This window comes from Haliotis asinina, chromosome 3 (assembly GCF_037392515.1).
Source record: "Haliotis asinina isolate JCU_RB_2024 chromosome 3, JCU_Hal_asi_v2, whole genome shotgun sequence".
Taxonomy (NCBI): domain Eukaryota; kingdom Metazoa; phylum Mollusca; class Gastropoda; order Lepetellida; family Haliotidae; genus Haliotis; species Haliotis asinina.
Window position 1 is genome coordinate 38898776 of NC_090282.1, and position 26535 is coordinate 38925310.

General features: G+C 38.5%; 1 protein-coding gene across 2 annotated transcripts in view; it reads left to right on the forward strand.

Moving 5' to 3' along the window:
* The first annotated feature begins 2488 nt into the window (after positions 1-2488).
* Positions 2489-26535, forward strand: part of LOC137277970 (cubilin-like) — a 34704-nt gene continuing 10657 nt past the window's right edge. Inside the window, exons 1-15 of one of the 2 annotated variants that reach the window (XM_067809989.1) lie at positions 2489-2687; positions 7884-7968; positions 8425-8543; positions 9917-10087; positions 10605-10686; positions 15976-16103; positions 17071-17211; positions 18177-18261; positions 20162-20289; positions 20967-21116; positions 21246-21327; positions 22243-22364; positions 22963-23109; positions 25271-25349; positions 26339-26448. In XM_067809989.1, the coding sequence (XP_067666090.1) occupies positions 2624-2687; positions 7884-7968; positions 8425-8543; positions 9917-10087; positions 10605-10686; positions 15976-16103; positions 17071-17211; positions 18177-18261; positions 20162-20289; positions 20967-21116; positions 21246-21327; positions 22243-22364; positions 22963-23109; positions 25271-25349; positions 26339-26448 (1693 nt within the window). In that variant the 5' untranslated portion in view covers positions 2489-2623. Of the gene's footprint in view, positions 2688-7883; positions 7969-8421; positions 8544-9916; positions 10088-10604; positions 10687-15975; positions 16104-17070; positions 17212-18176; positions 18262-20161; positions 20290-20966; positions 21117-21245; positions 21328-22242; positions 22365-22962; positions 23110-25270; positions 25350-26338; positions 26449-26535 lie in introns of both variants that reach the window. The other variant, XM_067809988.1, reaches the window with a different exon arrangement.

Sequence of the window (26535 nt, forward strand, 5' to 3'; positions counted from 1 at the left end):
CCACTTCTACTCCTCCACCTCCTCCTCCTACACCTCCTCCTACTCCTACTAATACTACTAACACTTCTACTCCTCCACCACCTCCTCCTCCTACTCCTACTAATACTACTACCACTTCTACTCCTCCACCTCCTCCTCCTACTAATACTAGTACCACTTCTACTCCTCTTCCTCCTCCTCCTCCTACTCCTACTAATACTACTACCACTTCTACTCCTCCACCTCCTCCTCCTGCTCCTCCTCCTACTAATACTACTACCACTTCTACTCATCCACCTCCTCCTACTACTCCTACTCCTACTAATACTACTACCACTTCTACTCATCCACGTTCTCCTCCTCCTCCTACTAATACTACTACCACTTCTACTCCTCCACCTCCACCTCCTACTCCTACTAACACTACTACCACTTCTACTCCTCCACCTCCTCCTCCTACTCCTACTAATGCTACTAGCACTTCTACTCATCCACCTCCTACTCCTACTCCTACTCCTACTCCTACTAATGCTACTACCACTTCTACGCCTCCACCTCCTCCTCCTACTCCTACTAATGCTACTAGCACTTCTACTCATCCACCTCCACCTCCTCCTCCTACTCCTACTAATGCTACTAACACTTCTACTCATCCACCTCCTACTCCTACTCCTACTCCTACTCCTACTAATGCTACTACCACTTCTACTCCTCCACCTCCTCCTCCTACTCCTACTAATGCTACTAGCACTTCTACTCATCCACCTCCTACTCCTACTCCTACTCCTACTCCTACTAATGCTACTACCACTTCTACTCCTCCACCTCCTCCTCCTACTCCTACTAATGCTACTAACACTTCTACTCATCCACCTCCTCCTCCTCCTCCTCCTCCTACTAATAATACTACCACTTCTACTCCTCCACCTCCTACTCCTACTCCTATTTCTACTCGTACTAATACTACTACCACTTCTACTCATCCAGCTCCTACTCCTACTCCTACTCCTACTAATACTAATACTAATACTACTACCACTTCTACTCCTCCACCTCCTCCTCCTAATGCTCCTCGTGCTCCTACTCCTACTACTACTGCAACTCCTCCTCCTACTTCCTACTACTACTACTGCAACTCCTCCCCCCCCTACTCCTACTACTACTGCAACTCCTCCTACTACTACTATTGCAACTCCTACTACTACTACTACTCTTGCAACTCCTACTACTACTCCTACTACTACTGCAACTCTTCCTCCTCCTCCTCCTACTACTACTGCAACTCCTCCTCCTCCTCCTCCTACCACTACTGCAACTCCTCCTAGTACCCCTACTCCTCCGCCAACTACTACTACTCCTCCTGCTACTACTACAACTCCTACTACTACAACTCCTCCTACTCCTACCACTCCTACTACTCCTACTACAACTCCTCCTCTCCTCCTCCTACTACAAGTCCTCCTCCTCTCCTCCTCCTACTACTACTCCTACTACTACAACTCCTCCTCCTCCTCCTACTACTCATACAGAATGCATGTTGACAGGTCATATCATACTTCTCAGTTTCAAGAAAGATTAAAGTAAAGTCGAAGGAAGTCGTGAAAATCGTACAGTTGGTTCCCGATCTGTATTGGACAAGTCTTACTCTCAGTTGATGATACTGAACATAATTACCCAAACTGATTAAAATTCACGAAATGAACTTTGAACGTTACACAGCGAGCAATAGTTTGCATCCATTTGTGAGTTTCAACAACATGTCAAAACCATGACATTTCATTTGCTTTATTACTCAACACCGAACACTTGTATTTCTGACACACACAATATCAGAGCACTAATAAGTGTTAGTGGTATGTCAAATGTGTGTCCAAAATGTTCCAGTTATAAAGGGTACCATTCTTATTTCCAAGGTTGTTTGAAACCGTCAGAATTTAGCTAATATATTTAGCTGTGCAGCCGTCTATATGTACGTGGGCATCCACCCTAAAATAAAAATCATTTTATGACGTTTTTCATGTGTGAAGAGCATCTTCGTAACATGCGGTAAAATACGGCAGGATTTGTCACATTATGACTCATGAATGAATGGCCGTGATCTACTTCGGTCAATAATCCAGACTTAATTGCGAAACCTAGATATATGTGTTGGTATTTCTCTGATTTCAACTACAACGTAGACTGAAGAGAAGAAAATCTAACATGCATGTGGATTTGTAGCTCTTCTCAGCTGTATTATAGTTTAGTGCCCGAACAGAAATGTTTATATGTAGCTGATTAGCATTTTATCATTCGCACAGCAGTGCTGTTTTGTGTCTATTGGGAGTCGAATGCAGACTTGTTTGTGTTCTTTCTAAATGTTTAGTGCAAAGGACGCAGTGTGGCTCCGCATAAATGCTTCACAGTGGATAGATTCTACCGCCTCACGGGTGATATCGTTACGCTTCACTGAACGCTCAGAGCACAATATTCTACAGCGACTATCGACAGTCTAGGCGACACTATCGCCATTGAAAAAGAGGCTTGACAAGGCAAACAAACGTTTTCCGTCGCGGCTGGCTAGGTGAATAGGTGGAGGGATATGTTTACTTTGAGGTTATTGCGACATCCAAGAGAAGGATTATGATGGTATGCAGGTGACAACATGGCCACGTATGGCATTTTATGGTGGCCTGTTATCTTACTAGCACAAGCCTTCGGGACAACAGGTGAGATAAATTCATGTGTCGTTAATCCAGAATGACCATCGCAGTGACCTTATGAACAGGACGAGTACACTGACAGGGGAAATCGTGTGCTCGGTGCTCTTCCCTTTGACGTGTTCATACCAAAGACATTAAATGATATGACTTGATGTACCCCGCGTTACGCTCGACATTAAGGGGATAACACGGGTCGGCCTGTCCAGGTGTAATGCGTGGATTATCTGTGATGAACAGGGACAGACACTTTGACCTAATGGCATTAGTCTGGAATGGCCAGACACACAAATATACACGCACACATGAACGCATGTATGCGCACATGTATGCAAGTCGTGAATACACAAATATTGAATGTGACGTGTAACTCTAGATCTGTTATACCTCACCAGTCCATGACTCACATGTATTGATCTCTTTAATATGACACGATAATATGCCTCACAGTTTATTGCTTTATGTGGTTTTTGTGGATCTCTTTTGGTCCCGATCCATCATACATTCGTGGCGTAACCACATTCGTAAGCCTATGATAAACTAAAGAGTCACGACAGGTCATAACATTACGAACACTTTGTGGATTGAGTATACAATGTTCCTTCAAAAAGCGGTTAAATGCAAATTGTGTTATATTTGGGATTACGCATTTTAACTGAAGTAAAGATTCGAGTTGTGTCCAATCCCGAATTCGGACCCGCACACTCAGAGTCAGGCAGTTAATCGCCAGCACGGTTAATCGCCAGTACACAAAGTCAGTTGTCTAAGCCAATCACACGCCGGCAGACAGTCGTAATATTTTTTCCACTCATCGTTGCTAATTAAGTCCATCTATCTGGACTTTTCATACCTTTTCTTTCATCGCTTGAAGTTACAATTATCATTTGCAGTGAACCTTCATGTACATACATGCACACGCACACACACACACACACACACACACACACACACACACAAAAAAAAAAAAAAAAACACACACACAAACACACACACATATATATAGACGCTCCAATACATGTACACCTTCGTACACCTGTACATATGCACATATTATTTGTATCACACACTAACACACACACACACACACACACACACACACACACACACACATCACATCACATCACATCACATCACAAATTGAGTGCTTATAATATCTTCAATTTTCAGGAATCGGTGTAGATATTTTCTAAACAGTAAATAGAAAGAGTGAGTGAGTGTGTTTAGTTTTACGCCGCACTCAGAAATATTCCAGCTATATGGCGGCGGTCTATAAATAATCGAGTCTGGACCAGACAATCCAGTGATCAACAAACAACATGAACATCGATCTGCGCAATTGGGAACCGATGACATGTGTCAACCAAGTCAGTGAGCATGACCACCCGATCCCGTTAGTCGCCTCTTACGACAAGCATATTCACCTTTTATGGCAAGCATGGGTTGCTGAGGGCCTGTTCTACCCCGAGACCTTCACGGGTCTATAAATAGAAAAAAGGTTAGGAGGCACAAATCCTGCACGGTGGCAATCTGCAGTAAAGCAAACGAATATGAAATACACTTTGAGGTTTCGTGTAACATATTTCATTTTGAAAAGATAAAAAAACTTGGTATAGTCATTTTTCTATTAAATTTGTGGAGAGATTTTGTCATCATGGTAACAACATTCAAAGGATTATTATGTTTACCCTTAAAACCAAACTATATTCTGCATTAAAGGTGATTCTGCCTTCTGTATCATTTCATTTGCATTTTAATAGCTTTTCTCATGTATCGACAGAATAATAAACATTTACATATTATATTACATATTATATTATTAAGATATTTAACATCGTTACATAAGGTACAAGCTGCTGATAGATCATAACCAATCTTAAATAAATAACTGTTTTTATTCAGGATGTTGTGCAAAACTTTCAACTGAACCACCTTCATTCACTACTTGGAGTCGATAATTTTAGCACGAAAATAATGTTTATCCCCTCTGAATCAGTATAATATATGTTTTCCCTAGGTAACAGCCCCAGTTAGAGTAGGTCGTAATTTTGGTAAAATTGGGCTCATGCAAAATGTCATAAAATCCCTTACATCCAGATTTATTAAGCATTTTGGGGGTGTGGAATAGCAATATTGGTTCTTGAGAAATTTTCACTAACTGATTTGTAAATATATATAAAAAAAACCTTAAAATAGCATGTTTAATAGATCACGAACTCAAATGTATTTTTTACAAATAAAACTTCATCAAACATATATCTATTACCGTAGTCTTTAATACAGGCAGTCAAATATATTATACCCTTTCATGCCACTGTGCAATATATATGGACTTACGTATTTTTATTTTAGAATCTGTTTATGACAACGGTATAAGAATCCATATCAAAACATCACATAATAAAAAAATAGTAACTTTGTTATCCACTAAGGATTACACTTCATTGTATACGGACTTGCCATATTTTTTATGGAATTGTTATACCAAACTGATTCGTTCATAATCACTTCACTAGTAGTTTGTTTAGTGCCAAAACAATTCAGGTAAAAGCTACTTAATAGCAGTCGTGATACTGATAACACCGGCGTTACATTCACTTACATTTACTTTGATCTTCGTGACTTATCTCAGCGTCGTTTTTTTATTATTCTTATCCGAGTTTTACGTTAAAAAACGGAAGAAGAAACAGTGATGCCTTAGTGGGTATAACCATGGTAATAATAGATCGGGTAGCAATTACAACACTTTATCATTTGTTACAACACTTTATCATTTGTTACAACACTTTATCATTTGTTACAACACTTTATCATTTGTTACAACACTTTGATACAACACTTTATCATTTGTTACATCACTTTATCATTTGTTACAACACTTTATCATTTGTTACAACACTTTATCATTTGTTACAACACTTTGTTACAACACTTTATCATTTGTTACATCACTTTATCATTTGTTACAACACTTTATCATTTGTTACAACACTTTGCTACAACACTTTATCATTTGTTACATCACTTTATCATTTGTTGCAACACTTTATCATTTGTTACAACACTTTATCATTTGTTACAACACTTTGTTACAACACTTTATCATTTGTTACATCACTTTATCATTTGTTACAACACTTTGTTACAACACTTTATCATTTGTTACATCACTGTATCATTTGTTACAACACTTTGTTACAACACTTTATCATTTGTTACAACACTGTATCATTTGTTACAACACTTTGTTACAACACTTTATCATTTGTTACAACACTTTATCATTTGTTACAACACTTTGTTACAGCACTTTATCATTTGTTACAACACTTCGTTACAACACTTCATCATTTGTTACACCACTTTATCATTTGTTACAACACTTTATCATTTGTTACAACACTTTGTTGCAGCACTTTATCATTTGTTACATCACTTTATCATTTGTTACAACACTTTGTTACAACACTTCATCATTTGTTACAACACTTCATCATTTGTTACAACACTTTATCATTTGTTACATCACTTTATCATTTGTTACAACACTTTGTTACAACACTTTATCATTTGTTACATCACTTTATCATTTGTTACAACACTTTGTTACAAAACTTTATCATTTGTTACAACACTTTGTTACATCACTTTATCATTTGTTACAGCACTTTGTTACAATACTTTATCTTATGTTACAACACTTTATCATATGTTACAACAGTTTATCATTTGTTTGTTCAAACAGCTTCCTTATACAGTGTGTCTGCAGGTAGTTTCAAACGAGATACAAGTATTCATTTAGGTCACGCTCACGTCGGTTACCTGCCGCTCTGCACTACCTACACCATGTATTTACAGTGCGAGTAGCTGAAAGTGTCACTGAAGAAAACACGTCTTCAACTGCTGTGCAGATATTGCATGAATGCCTTGAGCAATTCAACAAAAGCGACATTGTCGTGAATGAAGCCCTGAATAAACGCATGACGTTAGTCGTATGAACTGCACAGACAGCTGCGTAGAGCCGAAGGCTTGACATTATACACATGGTCTTTTCAACCCGTGTTAGATTTCTATAACTTATAAGTTCAGTATGTAAATCATACTTGATAAAATATTAATCTTAATTATGTAATCTTATTCATAATTAACAGTACAATCTAGTTTACATTTCTATGCACTATTCGTAAAGACTCCTCTCGCTTCAGAATAAGACTGAACAAATTGAAGTGGATTGTTAAAGTTGCTTGTTTTAATTTCATAGAATAGACACTCTGTTCATGTCATCTGCTTTAAATCTTACAAGACCCAATCCATGGTTTAGACCCTTGTTATAAACTCATGTTTGCACATGTATTCTTATGCTCTTACCTCTGATGTACACAAAATTCCCCTAAAGCATTAATTGGGTATCTATTATCATCATCTTTGTGACTGCAATAAGTCACCCTATGTCAAGGATTGGTTTACGATTTGTGTATATATTATGACCAGAAATTATTGAGAATGTTAGGAATATGTAAATTGGATTTCTAGCATAAATCACCTTGACCAGTTATCAGCTGCTTGGTTTCATTCAAGAGAGACAACTCCGTTAATCCTTTTTCATTCTTTGTGAAGAAGATGTGGTCCGAGATGGGACAGAATGGACCACGACTTTCTAACTTCTTTGATCAGTAGTATGCCTCGTCGCATTGAAGCTTGCATTGCTGCCCATGGTGACTTGACAAAATACTAACTCTTCAGGTGTCTGATTCTGTAGTTAGGTTCTGCTAATATTCACATTTAATATGTGACTAATGAGTGAAAAACAAAAACAACTTTACAATCTTTAAATTCTCAATATTTTCTGCTCATATTATAACACCTTATTCTCTTTAGACATATGCATAAGGAAATTAAAACAAAACAGTCAAAATAGACTTTCAATCATCCCTATCAGACTGCCTGAAGTATCCCTTAAATATATAGTTACAGGAATGAAACCATGTATGTTATTTTACGATGTGTCGGTTACTACAAGGAAAGAGATTCGAGAGAGTGAATGTCGATCTACCGTTTGTGTGTGTGTGTGTGTGTGTGTGTGTGCGTGCGTGTGTGTGTGTGTGTGTGTGTGTGTGAGTGAGTGAGTGAGAGAGAGAGAGAGAGAGAGAGAGAGAGAGAGAGAGAGAGAGAGACTGTCATGTCTCACATGTCACGTTACATTTCCAGTGCATGGTGTCAATATCAGTCTTGTGGCTAACGGGACTACACAGACATTTTCTTACAACCAGTCCGCGTATCCCGCCGGAGAAAGGTTAGTACAAGAACACTACTACTATTACTTTTTCTACTACTATTGCTTCCTCTACAACTATTGATACATCCACCATATTTCGTAGTACTATTAGTATTACTACTTCTACTAACTACTATTGCTTCTACTATTACTACTACTACACGCTCCACAGAATCCATGTCAAAAGTACCAATATTTTTGTCATTAAAGGTCGGCTACGTCAACAAGGTGCTAGCTGGCCACTCGTTGATGAAAAATGAGAATACTTCCATACGAGACGTGACTTTCTTCAAGCGAACGTTTTGAGAGATTCAAACTTGCCACATTTCGAGATTTAGGGTTACACTTTGTCGGCAAATGACATCGTGTGTTCATTAACAATTGAATTTCATATGAAAAATGTGAATTTGGAAATATGATATGCAGGACTGTATGATTTTAATGTGTGTCCATTTCATCCATCGGGCGAAGAAGCATTATCCTTATACGGACTGAAGATCCATATACATCCTTTGTGGAGGTGGAGGTTAACACAACGGCCAACGTTACCCAGCAGGTCTGCAAGGATGGCAATATTCGGTTTTATTCTGGGGGTAAGTGTTCCCAGGCATATAGGATAGGGCACAGAACAGTGCTATGACATTTTTCTAATGTAGTACACATCCTACATTATGTATTAATTCAGAAGCTGGTTTGTGCATTATTTCACTTTCGTTCGGGGTCGAAAGGGTCGCTTTGTGGTTAAAGCGAAGACCTGGGTTCGATTCCCCAAATTGGCACCATGTATGAAGCAAATTCCTGGTGTCCCCCACCGTGATACAGTGTTCACGATGGTGTTTCAAAGTAACAGGACATTGGGTTCTGTAAGTTTCATATGTCTGTCTGACCCATAGGACCCACAGAAATAAGTTAAACAAACATTTTAGATTTGACATATCTCATAATTGGCATTGAAATGATTAACATTATATGATAACAAACATAAGGTTTCTAAAAAGCAAACAAGTGTCACTTGCCGCAAATAACGTGAAAATCTGTTGTGAACAGAACAGACAGTCGGTCAGACACTGGGGCTGGCGGGTTGGTGATTTCTATCTGACCACTGGTTAATCCTGCCAGATTTGTCAGAGGGTCAGACGCTATTCGTGAACACTGCCATGATATTGCTTGAATATTGGTAAATGCGGCCTAAAGCTAAATTCATTCACTCGTGTTCTTTTGTACAAGTTAAGTAAACTGAAAGAATGGATATCGAAGTATCTCACATCTTTCTTAACCATGTTATGAATTTTACTGTAAATGATGTACAGTACAGATAAAAACATTTGCTGCAATTGGAACACTTCCACGCTGGTCGGTCAATAACAGGACAAAACGAAATCAAACATGTGCCCGAATGTTTGTTTGAATGTTGTTTAACACCACAAATGCTTGCTTAGCTACAGCTCAATATTCGAGTTTGGAACATTCAATCCAATGATCGATGTTATGAGCAACGACATAGGGATATAATGACAAGCATTCAACGAAGTCACAGATTCTAATCACATTTAGGAATTTATGTTGTCTCAGAGATCAAGACGTGTGGTGGGCTGGACTAATGGTTAAAGCGTTGCTCGTCACGCCGAAGACACGGGTTCGATTCCACACACGGGCACAATGTGTGAACCCATTCCTGGTGTTCCAAACATTGATATTGCTGGAAGTTTGCAAAAAGTGGCCTAAAACTAAACTCACACAGGCAGAGTTCTTGTACGATCGCATTCAAATAGTCATGATCTAATTGTGAAAAAAATGTTAGAATATCGACGATCGATCCTCACTCTTTGGAGATATGCAACATATGAGAAAACTACACTTTACTGTCAGCATGTTGATTACCGGAGAGAACATTTGAACGTGTGACATGTTATAGACTCAATGACGAGTATTTAGAATTGACACTTTTGAATATGTCCCGCTTCAGATAACTCCACGAATCTGCTGTATTTGGGAGCTTTTTGTGGATTGCCAACAAGGAGACGAACGCAGAACTTTGCATCATCACAGAACGCCATGACTATTGTCATCGAAAACGGCACCGCCATCCTCACCGACAACATCTTGACACTGGACTACAACCAGGCTCATAATAGATGTACTTCAGAAACCACATTAAATAACCTCCCTTAATAATGCAATGTTTAAAATTAATGAAATGATAGGAAGTTAAATTATCTGAGCTTCTACTAAATAAATAATGTGAAAAATATGGTACTGGAGAAATTAACGTCTTTATTATCTTAATAAAGATAAAATTAAAAGAAAATGTTTCTGAAATGATACTGTCCTCCCTAAATGCCCAGTTTGAAACTGTAACCACTGCTGAAACGCTGTGGGTTGGACCGTTCTTTAAAGAGTCTGGACCATACGATACGGTGATCAATAGAATGAACATCGATCTACGCAGCTGCGATGATATGTGTCAGTGAAGTCAGGGAGTTTTGACCACCGGATCCTGTTAGTCACTCTTATGACAAGCAAAGGTTGCTGAAGATCAGTTCTAACTCGGCTCTCTATGCTATATGGCTGTTTTGTGACATCTTATGTTGTGTTCACAGATCTGTGGAAAGTAGATACATCCTTTCTTCATGGTATTGTGGAATTTGTTTCAGTTTGTGCCTACCACATTGCATTCTTGGCAATGTTTACACCAGGATATGTTCGAACTCCTGGCTACCCATCTGGAATACAAAAGTGAGTATGTTTATTATACAGTTTGTTTCCTATCAGTGTAAAAGCTTGGGAGGTTGTTTGGTTGGTTGTTTAACGCCGAATAATTCAGTCATGTGGCGGCGGTCTGCAAACAGTCGAGTTCAGATCAAACAATCCAGTGATCAAAACATCGCTTTAGGCAGGTAGGATGCGATGGCATGTGCCAACCAAGTCATGATCAGCGACCCGATCCCGTACAGCATGGACATAGGCGCTCGACTCTGATATATTTATAAGCATGACCTGAATAAATAAGATGTAATTCTACCATGACTCAAGAAAATACTGGATTCTGATTGGTTGTTCGGAACAATCAGACGACATCAATTCTGGATTGACGTTCTTCTGATTTTTGACCGTTTCACCGCGCATTAACAAGTCTTATTGTTAGAACTACTTCCGTTTGACCACAATGATGTCGGATCATAACAACAACAACTCCATAGATTTTGGTGCGGACTCTGGAATTTTCAACACATGCAATTGGAAATTTTTGGATTGAAAATGCGTCTTCACTACACAGTTAGACTACGGCTTACTCTCTGAATATATTAATATAATTTTGATAGTAACATTCACACCCATTTAAACTGGAAAGGAGCCCTAGGTAGAACAGAGATTCGGAATCCCGATTTAGTTGCATGTACACGCATTGTGACAAAGCAGCACTGTAACTCTTTCGTCGCATGCCGGGGTGAAGGCAAGCACGTGAAAACACGATCGAGACTCGCCGATTGTAAAAATCAGTAGTTTTAGATGAGTTACAGGTCGTAGGTCTATCAGGAAAGGGTGTATTCTTCGATTCTGGAGTTTTCTAATTCGGCAGCCAGTCAATTATTTTCCACTTTCACATCATATTTCAAACTTTCTCAAAATGTAAACACTGGCTCGTCCGCAGCCTGGTTCCCTGAGTCTGGTGCGCCTGCGCTACGCTCCGACACTGACCCAGGCAACCACTGCTGCATTGCGGCGTTCACTGCAGCGGGACGCGCCATACATTTACTGTAGAAAAATCCGAGGACGGGGATTAGACGTTTTTCATAGCATTTTCATCGATACTATGGTAAAGTGTACGTCACCAGAACAACGGCCATCTTTATTTATAGTGCTGGGAAACGTTATTTAAGCAGTTTCGAGACACGAAAATCGTCGTTACATAGGCGATATGTAAACAATGACACACCTCCTACTTTCATCACCGACATGTGCTTTGATGTTTCGTGTCAGCTCGCTATTACCACGAAATCGTACACATAAAACATAGATCTGAACGACCACACTGATTGAAAATCGTTAGCGTCTTCATTTGGGGGGAATTTGATGACGTGTAATTCGTTGATTTGGCTCTATTTTCTCCTGTTATGTGTGTTGGAAACAAACTGAAATCCCAGTAATTGTAACTAGAAAATGTTTTTTACGTTACATTATTATAGTAATAATAATTAGATCTAACACTTTTGAAACACATAAATGATTCACTCATCAATGTTTTTGCATTTATTATTTGTATTCATTTGGTATATTATTGGTATTCATTTGGTATATATCATTTCAATATAACACTGGGTCACATCATAGTGGCATTGATCTTCAAAGGTTTAACAGTACACACGGTATGGCAATATCTGGGGGATGCTACTGGAAGGTTGATTACATACTGGAGCATTATATATAACACTGAATATACCCAATTCCCCAACCCATATATAGCTACAGTACTAGTTTTGTATACAATAGGAAAACAGATACATCATGAAATATTCATAACTGTGTGTTTATTAGCTTGTTTTGAAAGAGCCCATTCATAAAAGGAAAGTGTGCTTGTCTAAAAGACACTGATACACAACACTCCAAGATGGGGCTCATCTTGTTAAGTGTTAAGTGAAAAGACATGTTAGGTGAAAAAACAGTCATTGATATTTCATAATGTGTCCATTTCCTATTACATATTACATAAAATTACTGTAGCTATATCTGGGGTTGGAGAGGGGTGGGGAGAGGGATATATTCAATTCTGATACCTCTTGTTATTAAAATCACAATAACCAGTTTAATACAGACAATGCTGGATTTCGTGACACAAGCATGTCAGTGAAGCAATCTATTACAATTCCCTTGGCTTTTTAACATAAATATAGACATGAGTTATATATATCAGAGGTCTGTCTGTCAAAGTTTTCAGATAAAAGATGATGGTTGGTTTGTTGTTTAAGGCTGCACTCGGCTCTAAACTGTTATAATGCAGGACTGTACATATAATAATTATTGTTTAAGATACATACAAAATTCGTATGGTTGAGTAGTGGTCACATACAAGCAATACATACATATGAAACTCATATTCAACAAAATATCTTCCCCTTAATATACAAAATGTACAGTCATTCAGTGTTTGGGACATTTGTGTATCTTCCAAAATCGACTGGAAGTTTAAACCCACTACACCTGAAAAGAACCGTGGGTGGTCTAAAGTGTATAGGGATAGGGAATGTAAGATTCTTTTCCACATTCAACACTGATTTTAAATGCTGTTAATAAAAGGAATCAGACAAACTATTGATAGAACTACATCATTGTTGTTTAAGGTTTTAAAACGATCTTTGTTTCGAAAAGTGAATAATTATCTTCACACCTTGTGCTAATCACATACGTTCAAATTCAAATCTAAACAGAATATTCTTTGAGCAGCTCATCCAGTTACAGTAGTCTGCACCAATAGTTTATAGCCCTGTGGTGTGCACAAGCTTTTTAACTTGGAGAGATGTTGTGCCACATTCTCCTCAGACAATAGCATTGTTTGCAGTTTTGAGAAACCTTTCGCACATTGTTGCTGTACATCTTCAATAATTTTACAGCATGAGGTCCCCTATACTTCTGCACACTTACACGCCATAGGAACAATCATAGCATTAAATATCATATTAATCTTGATGTTATTTTATTTTCAACTTTCTTTTGACATGTGTACAATGCCATAACATCCTTTTTACTGTGTGCACCAAGAGTAGTTAGTGCTTTAGTACAAATAAGTTTAGGTGTTAACATACTACCCAGTATCTATATCAAGAAAACATTTCTAGATACACACCATAAAATTAAGATGAAAAAAAAATCACAATAATGAACTGGTCAACAAGTACTGAGCAAAATACTCAAAATTCAAATGCAAAATCAGTGACAGTACACTGATACTAGCTTCAAGTCACAAAATATACAGTTCTCATGACAGGTTTAAAAGGTAAAAATCACCCTTAATTTGACAGTTCAGAAACACTGGAATGTTTATCTATCTTATTCTTCCCTTATATGTATGCCAATGTATCAACATACTAATCATACCATTATTTTTGTGTACTCAGTTTAGGAATATGAAGTACCAAATTCATTTTTTGAGCTGTAGATGTGTGTGTACTTTTGCAGATTGATAATTTGATTCACTATGTTTATTATAATCTTAAACATTTCTGAATGATACTGGCATATACGTTAACTGTTCCATTTTCTTTTGTAGAGGCTAAATATCAGAATGCCAAACCCTAGCTGTCATTAACCTCATTCATATCAATCGAAGCGCTTTACCTTGTCGAAAAATATATCCGCTAAACCTAGCCTGACGCGATGGATGACACGGGACGTAATGGGCGATATTTTCGCCATCAAATGTGCTAAAATGAAGATGCTAGCTATTTTCAATCAGTGTGGTCGTTCAGATCTATGTTTTATGTGTACGATTTCGTGGTAATAACGAGCTGACACGAAACATCAAAGCACATGTCGGTGATGAAAGTAGGAGGTGTGTCATTGTTTACATATCGCCTATGTAACGACGATTTTCGTGTCTCGAAACTGCTTAAATAACGTTTTCCAACACTGAAAGTAAAGATATGGCCGTTGTTCCGGTGACGTACACTTTACCATAGTATCGATGAAAATGCTATGAAAAACGTCTAATCCCCGTCCTCGGATTTTTCTACAGTAAATATATGGCGCGTCTCCCTGCAGTGAACGCCGCCATGCAGCAGTGGTTGCCTGGGTCAGTGTCGGAGCGTAGCGCAGGCGCATCAGACCCAGGGAACCAGGCTGGCTGGTCCGCCATTTCAAACTGTTGCGTCATTCTGCTTCCTAGAAATTTAGTAGGTCAGACGAATCCAGTATTGTGTGACCAAGGGGGTACAGTATCACGGCAAACAAAACTATAGGCTATTTTCAGTCGTATAGCGTTGGGATTATAAAACAAACTCTTAGGTATTACATTACTGCATTGAATAAACAGTGGTTTGTTTTCTTTGGACAGAATATTTCTTATGTTGAAATGTTTACAAAATACGAACGGCACCAACCACTCCCTTCACATACGAGTTTAACTCGCCTCTCGTGCCAGATTACGCAGTGTCTTCCGCAGAGCGAGGAAGTCCGATTTTAAATGGGTCAATGGTACAATATAGATAAACTTACAGTGTTTGAAAATCAGAGACATGCTGTACTGAAGTGATGGCGACTAAATTTCAGTTGGACCTCCAGTTGAAATTTAATCGCCATGAATTCCGTACAGCATGTCTCTGATTTTCAAACACTCTAAGTTTACCTCCTATATATATCAAAGTCGGGGTGTTGTACGTTCATGATACCTCCTGAACCCTTAACGTTAAAATTCATGGCACTCTAGAAAGTCCCTTTGTATTCCGCAAATCTGGTCTAACCAACAGTGGGCCAGTGTTTATTGATGGGTCAATCTTTATATACCTCATCTGGTTTACTGAAAACGTCCGATAGTTGTACACCTCAGACAGTTGTACACGTAGGCTATGGGAAATGTTTATATCCAGTAAGGTTAATATATTATTCTGATGAAACTAATAATAGCAAATCAATCGTAAATCAACACCTCAAACAAAAATGTGTCAGCTGATTGTAAAAGTTGAGGCGTTTAGCACAGATGAATAACGTCAACATGTTTAGTTTGTAACTGAACAATGGCGACATCCGTATCTCATGGCAACAAATGGGTCTTGTCCATGTAAAACCGGGTTAGAACAGATCTTCAGTAACCAATGATTGCCAGATAAAACTCACACACTCACCTGTCCTTGCAAAATGCTGGACAGCCATGGTCATCTACCATGTAAACAGAGCAGACCTTCAGATAGTTTCCACATAATCTTGCGACTATTTGATTTCAAAACCGTGTTAGGTTTTCGTAAGACATTTTAGATATCAACTACGGTATGCTTAAAGATTTGACATTTATTTTCGAAATTATTTTGTTTTCAGTGTTTCCAGGTGCTCTTGGGTCGTGTCAGGTCCTCCAAGCAAACGTGTTCTCTTGACCTTCAAGTATGCTGACAAATCTGTTATTCCCGATTGCTCACTTACATACATCGCAGTTGAGGCCATTATAGGTTGGTTTTATCGAAACACTGTTTGTGATGTCTGAGGATGTCTGTAATTATAACCCATCTGCCTTATTATAAACTATGAACCCGCCTTGAAATAGATAATTGTGGCAGCGAACAGAGTGAACTGTCCCTTGTGAATGATAGCTGTACAAATGACTAGCGTTTATAGTCTTTTTGCAGTGAAAACGTACCGATGAATTTCACTTTAAACAAAAAAGTAATCCAATTAAAGTGAAATTAAAATTGCGAATTTAATCTAGCCAAATGAAAATTTAAGTCTCAGAATTAACAGTTTCAAATCGTTATTATTAACAGTTTCAAATCGTTATTATTAACAGTTTCAAATCGTTATTATTGCAAGAGAGCAAGCGCAGTAGTTGGAACAGGGAAAACAAATGTACGTGCAGTAGGTGATGAAACTTAACGTAGAGCAACCCCACTTGTTCTCAGTGTTTCATTTAATGAGTATACACCCTTATAACACAAACAAATAAAGCGATTTGAAACTATGATCGTCTGTTAAAGCTGAAAAAAATTCTGAGATGTAACTGTTCAAGTGGCATCGTAAAAGTATAAGGATTCACAATGATAATTTCACTTCGATTTACATCTATACGTTTTCACTGCAAACAGACTATAGCAGATTCCTAGCAACAGTATAACATTTACATTAACACCTTTGTTCTAGATAAAAATATTGCATATTTTAAATACAGAGGGAAACAAAAATATATTTAAAAACCAGTAACATTTTAATGTTTTTGGCATGCACTGTATTGCCCTCTGTGAGAAAATCTGTGACAAAAGTAAGGAACACTGCGATGAAGTGACGGCTCCGTATATGATTCTCTCAGTCTCTTAATGTTGTATCTATCGAATAAATTCATGATTTACCCTGTAACAAAACCTTCAACAGCAGGCGTCAGTCTTAATGTTTACAGTCCTATAACACACTGTGGTGTTCATTCAGGGTATAGAAGGAAGAGTCAAACCTTGTGCTTGAAGGGAGAGAGGACAGTAGCCATCTATGAGCATTCAATCATCTCTATCTCCCCAAGAGGACTTGAGCACATCAATACCGGAATCGAAGTGGAATATGTTGCAGAAGAAGGTAGGGTCAACTCCTGTCCTCAAGCTCGTTGAAGGGGGTCAAGATAACTACCGTTATAAACGCTCTTGTTATCGAGGCGATATGAATGTAACACGCATCCCTATAATCTTAGTTGGGTGTCTCCGGGTAGCCGGGAATTAGCAATGTAAGACGACGCCATTAACTTCCAGAGGTTGCGTCCGTTAGCTGAGCCAGGATCCGCAGATCTTGGGTTTGCCTGAGTATCGTCCATTATTTACATAACCATATTCGTAACCGTTTGGTGGCCTGTATAATACGACTGCAGCTATGCAGTCGTGGAACTATCTGTGGATTGCAATTGTTGAGTCTCCCATAGCAGATACTAGTAATCGATGGTAGAAACGAAAAACTATCGATGCATCGATAGCATGTGTGACTATAGATAGTTAAGTAACCGAGTTTATAAATGCCCAGCGCAAAAAGTTAATGAAGTATTTTTGTATCGTTTTACTGTTTAGGTATAGACTTGCAGCTTCATTGAATTTTGTTTGTATTGTTTATGTGATTTGGGATTCATATTTGGTTTCGATTCTTCACATGGGTAAAATATGTGAAGCTAATATTGCTAACAGCGGCTTAAAGCTAAATTCGGATTTACTCACTAATATAACCAAAGGGCATAAACAGTGTTCCACTTTCCCACTTTCCGACACATTTAGCCTTAAGACATCTTCCTGTGACCGTTGGCGCCGAGCAGGAAAGCCTGTTATTAGTCTATTAGAATAGTCGTTTAATGGACAAACACAGTTGATGTGTATCTAAATATTTTGATGATGGATGGTATATTGTAAGCATTACATTGGAATCTTGCCTACTGACGTTATGATGAATGATTTCACAGGAATAATAATCCATGATTCACACCTTTGACAACTTAGGAAAAAGGCGGAAGAGATATCCCAACCAATTATGTATGTTAAAGTCGCTTTCTATCGCCATTTCAGAAGACCGGTGCTACAATACCCTTCGAATCTCAAACGAATCTGTCGGGGAGATAATGTCTCCAGGATTTCCAACTGGATATAGCGAGTAAGTTCATTCAATTGTATATTTGATAGCAAAATGGAAATTAGTTCAGAGGGGAAAGCCTCAGGATTCTGCGAAGAGAACGTCATTTTGTTTCCACGTCAGGATTAGATCACAAACCCCCGAGTCTGAAAATCCTACAGATGTGGCATAGAAAGACACGCACAGAGAGAGAAAGAGAGAGAGAGAGAAAGAGAGGAAGAGAGATAAAACGCACACACACGCACACACACCAAGTCGACTGGAATGAACAATTCACATTAGACGTTTGACTAGGAGTACATATGCCTGGTTGAATCCGTGATTGTCTTGAGGATAGAGAAGGATTCGAACACAGTAATGACTTTTCATGCCGGATTCATGCCCTTTCATGTTAAATGAGGTGATGGTCGCTTTAACCAATCATCAACAAAATCCGTGGTCATTTAACGTTCAAAGACTGATGTCAATCTCAATTAGATGTCCCTCGTACACAGATTATTCATGAAAAAGACCACCATTTTATTTTGAAGTCATATCCAAAATTTCACATATGTGGGTAATGTGGTTAACGAGATATTAGTCATCACGACAGATTGAGGTATGATATTTCTAACAAAACTGCAGAAAATGAAAAACTATATGTCATTTGGTATCTCTTGGATAAGTGTATGCCGTCAGAGTATATCAAATAAGATATGCTCAGTATAGTATTGAATGACTTTCCGTCATAATGAACAGTCACAAATTTGGATTGCTTAATGTATATTATTTCGATGGACATCTCCATATTAATCTTCTTAAAACATTGTGTCCAGATATTCAGGCTGTTAGTGATTACAACAGAGTGTGAACTAACACTTGTGTGACTATCCAGTGTTTAGTTTGAACCTTCAGCATCATGCATGAATAGCTATATAGGTGAAAACATTACAATAAATTATGTCCTTATGAATAGGTCATCTGAAATGGGATGGGTAGTGTCTCCCAAACAAGCTCTTTCAGGCAACATGAAGTAGGGTGTCCCTTCAACAAGCGATTTTTAATGAGCTTTAATATCTTAGTGTGATTCTAGGAGACTTCTATCAATCTCACAAAAACGCCATTGTTTTTGTATATTTTGTTTCCGGTAGTGTGTGGTGCATTTATTGTAGATGTTGCGTTTTTTTTAGGATACCAAGTTAAAAGATCAAACAAACTGGGGATCGTGAGACTGGATAATAGCAAAACAAAACTGCTTGAGCTTGGCAGATAATAGAGACATAAAACATAGAAATAACCGCATTTGTCTCGTTTTCTATGTGATTCTACATACTTTTTGATCGCCCCTCATGGGAACAATAAGGGTACAAGTGTTCCTTTTCCACGTTCCTTCACAGGGTTGACATTGCACTGTGTTTGAAATTCCCGTAACACATAAAGGTACACTTGTACTTTCACGAATTTCCTTATTTGTTTCTGTGAGTATATCTTTCCAAAGTTGTAATGTCTGCTTACAGGAATGCAGGTGTTTCTATGAGTATATCTTTCCAAAGTTGTAATGTCTGCTTACAGGAATGCAGGTGTTTCTATGAGTATATCTTTGTAATGTCTGCTTACAGGAATGCAGGGGTTTCTATGTGTATATCTTTCCAAAGTTGTAATGTCAGCTTACAGGAATGCATGTGTTTCTATGAGTATATCTTTCCAAAGTTGTAATGTCTGCTTACAGGAATGCAGGGGTTTCTATGTGTATATCTTTCCAAAGGTGTAATGTCAGCTTTCAGGAATGCATGTGTTTCTATGTGTATATCTTTCCAAAGTTGTAATGTCAGCTTTCAGGAATGCATGTGTTTCTATGTGTATATCTTTCCAAAGTTGTAATGTCAGCTTACAGCAATGCAGCTGTTACTTTGAGTATAGCTTTACAAAGTTGTGATATCAGTTTACAGGAATGCAGGTGGTTCATTTTTTCAAACACATCTGAGAAGTTGTACATACAGCTCAAAGTGCTGGAGTCGGACTTAGACGACACGGAGAACTGTTCCAAAGACATTGTAGAGATGTATAACCGTGCGTATATAGATCTTATAACCACTTATATCGTAAGTCTTTCTTATTGAAACACAAATCTGGTTTCAATCGGATTAAATTACATCTGCGTACGAGACAGTGTATACATGTGATGTTCTAGCTGTGGCTACAATTGTCCGTGATTGGAAATATCGTCGGTAGAAAAAATGTTAATAATTGTCGATATAAAACTTCTGCTGTCGATAATATGGCACATTCAATTCTGTGATAGAAAACAGTTTTTTAATTTTCTTACAGAATGTAAACACTTAGAACTTTGCTTATGACTGCTTCTAAATCATTGTCACCACTCTCCAGTGATGTGAATTATTCATTTATTCAGACATATTTGCTCAATTTACATGTCCGATATTTATCGATAACCGATCTATGTTTGATTAACAATCATCGATCTCTATGATCTCTATAGACAGCCAAGTGTCTGCGCCTAATTTCAATAGCACAAGTTTAGAAATATGGTTTATCTTAATAGTCAACGCATAGTCTCGACATCTACATGTAAGTCCGGGGTTAGAAATTCTGTGATTTTCGGATTCTCACCTTTGCGAGTATTCCTAAACGTTGTGTACTCTCACTAAGAGCATATGGTGTGCCAGCTTAATGCATTCCAAATTACTTTAGACATTATCAATATGCAGATAATATTTATTTTTCAGCTGCTAATTACAATATAATTGGATCTTGGTGTGGAAGAACCAAACCTACGTTCCAGTTCTTTCTCACAACATTGATGGTAGTGTACAGGACAGGCACCGAACATTCCCGCAATCACACAGGGTTCAAACTCAGATATGAAATCGTGGAAGGTTTGTTTGTACAAATGGATTAAACAAATCAAAGTAAATTAAGTTGTAATTTAAAAGTTTAAGCAGCACATGAAAAATGCATTGGAGGGCAATATAATGTGTAAATATTTAGAGCTATGTTTTTAACAGATGGTATGTGTGACCAACAGCTGACTGCCTCCGATATCAAACAGATCCTGAAATCTGATAATTATCCCAACCCCTTCCCAAGGTGAGTGGCATTCGTTGTGTCAGGTATTTCCTGTTTCATCACCAGTTCATTTAATTATTAATGCATATTTACTAAGGCAGCTTGTGAAAAACTCAAACGAACGACTGCTGCTTTGAGCTTGTATGATGATGATGATGATGATGATGATGATGATGGTGATGGTGATGGTGATGATGATGATTAAATGTCGACAACAGCCATCATGTCATACGCGCACGGTAGACGTAAACACATCGACAAAGGCGACTAATCGGAAAAAGTATAGTCTGTTTGCAGTGAAAACGTACCGACGAATTTCACTTTAAATAAAAGGGAATTCGAATAAAGTGGAATTACGACTGCGAATCCTCATAATTTTGCCAACTGGAGTATTGCTGAATTTTGCGTTAAACGAAGATCAAGAAATGATGTGAAAATGTACTGTATGTAGTGGCTGATGAAAGTACAATGACTGTACCTACATGGTGGTTGTAAAATTCGCATGTACCTGTGTAATGATTGAATATACATGCACACATTCAAACGGTTAAGTCGTTATGAATTTAAATAGCTGCAGTTCATGTGAAATTGTGTCTACTTCGTCATAATAACTAGAGGGTGTACCCTCATAGAAAATGATGTTAAATATTCAAGACCTTTTTTTTTCAACATAACGGTAAATGGCAGTGTTTGAACAGACGCACATGGTCGTTAATTATGGGAAGATGAAGTTCCGCGGAATCGCATTGACATGATGGCAACTTGCATGCGCATGTTCCTTGTATGTAGATTTAATAAGAATGGTATCAGATCAACAAGCAAACATCCACCAGGACCTGATGGTTCGACCAAAACGGTGGTGAATGACAGTGAACATCCACCCGCTGATCGATGGGCCATCTACTTTAGTGACGTATGTGGGACTTCTGTTGGCAGCTACAAGAAGTGTAAATACGTCATCACCAGCTCCCCTCGGAACGCCGTCTACATCTCCGTGAAAGCCAGTGACGTTGGTGGCAGAATCCACTGTGTGGACAGAGTGATTTCGGTCTATGATGGTAATATGTGATTTAGATCAGCCTCACTTTCAAGCTCGAATTGCTTTGAAATAACAAGACAGGGGACATCATGTTGCATTTATTTCTATTACTGAAAGCTATCATTTTAAACATAGTCTATCTAATAATTTAATAAATTGTGTGAATTTCTTATGACAATTATGTATTTTCCCTGATGAAATATTATGTTTGATTAATACTACATTTATGTCTTAGTGAAAAAAATAGTATTCATTAAAGATGTGCCTCATAAACTGCAACAAATGTTTGCAAATGGGATAGACTAGAATGAAGTCATTTTCGAAATAGTTTTTGCTTCAGGTTACATTTACTGTAATCAAAATATCTTAAAATATAATAATCGTGAATATTTGTAAAGTGTTGTTTTTCACAATACATGTAACAAGTGACACTATGACACGTTTTCATTTTACAAACTAATATGAATTAGAATAATGATATTCAGTGATTCCGCCATCAGTGACGTATCTGTGCCCCTTTCCACGGTTTCCTGATAGGTCATGTCGGTTGTTACAATGCATTAGTAATATCGCCATCCAGCAACCATAAATCTAAAAACAATAACGTGCTCATTCAGGTCTTGAGGAGACTATTCAAAATCGTATTGGAGGTTTCTGCCTCGACAAGACGCCATCATACCAAAGTCTATCAAGCCAGATGCTGATTGTCTTTGAAGTCGACGCCAATATATACAACACGGGCTTTCTGCTGGAATACTGGGAAGGTAAATATAAACAGCGAGGTGGCTGTATTGCATACGAGTTTATACAGAAAACTGCATTCCACAACACACTGTAGACAGTTACAAACTAATAGACAAAATATTGAACGTGACAAAAACAACCCGACAAGACAGCGTACAGGACAACCAACTACTCCAGAAGGCACTGTACATATCGGCACGAGACAGTAGATGACAATACACTGTACATGAACGTAAACTGCTTGGCATATTAGAGGACATTAAATAACTCGAAAAGACATTGCACAATACAAAGCACCGCTCGACGAACCATTATTCATGACAAGAAACTGTTCAACATAACATATTAGAGGACAACGAACTGCACAAGACATTGCAAAAGACAAAACACTGTTCGGCCAGGCGAACGTCTCGAACTTCTCGAATGAAAAACAAATAACTTTCCGAGAAGATAGTGTGTAGGACAACAAACAATCCGGAAAGGTATTGTACAGAGCAACGACCTACACCCGATAGCAAACATTTGACAAACGTTCTTTGCAAGTTACTCTACTGGACAAGAACATGGCACGGCACGGCATGGCATGGCATGGCACGACATGACATGGCATGGCATGGCATGGCAGAGTTACCGATTTCTCTTTTGCAGTTTAAGGATAGTTTAGTTTTCTATTGTTGTATAAAATAAACTGTAGTAACTTGATTTTCCAGTAATGCACAATGACATAAGCCGACGGTACTGCGATATTTTGTGGATCACACCTATGCATCTGTTTACTATTCACAATTAGATGGGAATAACATGTTAAGAGTGCGGTTAATTCACTGCAAGGTTTGAAAAGATAAAAATAGACTTCTTTAAAGATTTAACTCGACTATGTTTAATGCTTATAATGTTCAAGAGTGTTACATTTCAAAATTGCATTTAATCATGAACAATGACAAACTGGCTACAGATGCCTTTTGATTTTATCCATTTTAATGTTAATGGCAACAAAGGGTGTCACCTTTCCGCACCTGAATGACTGCTTGGCATCGACGGTTAATGCACTCAATAAGAACCTTGACGCTCGCCATTGGAGGGGTATTCCATTCCTCGACCAGGGCATATCCGAGTTCTTCTATAGTCCCGAATTCTGCATGACGTCCAGAATGGCAACCTGTAGCACGTTCCACACATGTTCAATAGCGTTTATGACGGGCGGGCGCGTGGGCCATTCCATGCAGAAAGGTGTTTCCTGTTCTAGAAACTGGTCCGATACTCTAGCACAGTGGAGGCGGGCGTTACCGTCTATGAAGGTGACATCTGTGCCAACGGCAACAGTGGAAGGTCTCACGTAAACATTGAGGATTTCATTGTTGTACCGACCGCCTGTCATCGTGTGCAACTCCAGACGGCTTGCAGATCTGTTTCTGCTGCTTGCGTACCGATCGTGTTTGCTATTGTTAGCATCATTAAAACCTTTCCCTTTCTTTCTCAACACCCGTTGCCTCCTGTCAGTAAAATCCAAACGATATGGTGACTCATCAATAAAAAGAAATAGTACCTAGTCGTTACGTGTACAAATACGACTAAGATGACCATGCGCCCCAATCAAGCGTTCCCACCTGTGAAATATAGTCAGTGGGGTACGAACACATGTCCTTCTGGAGTTGAGGCCAGCTGAGTGAAAACGATTCCGCCCGAGATTTTGAGGAGGTCATTTCGGATGTTGGTGGCTGTCCAGTAAGGATGACTTTATGCCTGAAAGGTGATTAAGTGCACTGGACTTTAACGACCGCCCCCATGACGGCGTGCTTCCGTCAAAAGTAAGATTTTAACACCACTTTGGCTGACGTTTTGTATCGTTCCTTGTGTTTTGAGAAGCCTGAGTCAAGCACGTTGATGCATCTCCCAACTGGCATCAGTGGATGTCTTTGACGTCGAAGAAGCATTATATGTGTTAAATGCAATTATAGCAAACGCATCGAAATGTCGAAACCTTCATGAACAATCCACACGTGTGTGAGCTGACAACGAGACGTTTACATCAAAGCAAAAAAGATCACACTGAGGGATCTAGCGCTTTGAGCACTCACTTGGTAGCTGGATCTAGCGCTATTTACTGTAATAGGTTTTCGTCATTAATATTGTTATCTAGTACTAACATGACACTGACAGTGATGTATTCTTGCATTCTAGGTCAGGTTAACGTGGCATTAGAAGCATCCGGATATGATAAATCGTTCGTCTTTCCTCCCGTGAAAGGCAATTACTTGAGGTACGTGTGATATTTAAACCAAATTACCAATTTTACATGGCTTAGTTCGCCAGTAAAGTAAATGTATTGTAGTAGAATTTGTAAACAAATTCGGACAAACAATGAACAAAGTTATTATTTCCTGTATCGATCCAGGATTATCGACAAGGATACATAGTTAACCCCATGGAAAACATGTGGATGGCATTTCAAAATTTGATGAATCAGTGGCCATGTGCATGGTGCCATTCCCTATTTTGACTTGTACCATTCCCACACTCGGATATTCATGGACCGCCATAATAATGTTGAGTGTGGCGTTAAATAGACATACAAATAGACATGCCCAAATTTTAGTCTGATTTGTACAATAAACTTAGTTTTTACCTGTTGTCATGGATGTGGAAAACGTTTTGCCGTTCTTATCTAAATCTATAGCTTTCTTATCGTAGGCAATCCTCGCGTCAGCTTCTTTGCTTGATGTCATGGTTGGTTGGTTGTTTACTGCCGCACTAAACAATATTCCACCTAGATGGCGGTGGTCTGTAAATAAAACAGTCTGGACCAGACAGTCCAGTGATCAACAGCATGAGCATCGAATTACGCAATCGGGCTAGAATGACATGTCAACCAGTCCTTAGTCGTCTTGCTACGTCAAGCGGGATTTAAAGCTAAAGACAGGCATGGGTTACTAAAGACCAGTTCTAACCCGAATACTCACGGGTGCCTAATACCATGAGCAGGAAGAGTGACGCAAAGGCTACTAAATACACCATACTAACCAACACATTCCACACCGTCTGATTCGGTCTAAGAGTGCGGGTTTGGAATTCCGGAATGAGCACGTGTAGGTCATTGCAGTTGTCCAGTTGGTTCCCCTTACCTTGAAATGACGAACTGTTCTTCCAAATATCTGTAAATGCTTTACTATCTACTGCCATTAATTCCATATTAATTTGCTAATTTTTTTCTCTTGGAAAAATAGAAATGACATGATGCAATATTTTCAGTGGCTACAATACTTGGTGGAACATCACATCTTCCAGACCAAGACACATAGTCGTGTGGTTTACTGAGGTAGATGTAAAGTGCCCAGAGGATAGCATTACTCTACATGATGGTGAGAATAGTACCAATGTTTTGAAATCCATTGATGCTAAAGTTATTAAATTTCCATAATTAATCTTGACGTACTCCTAGATATGTC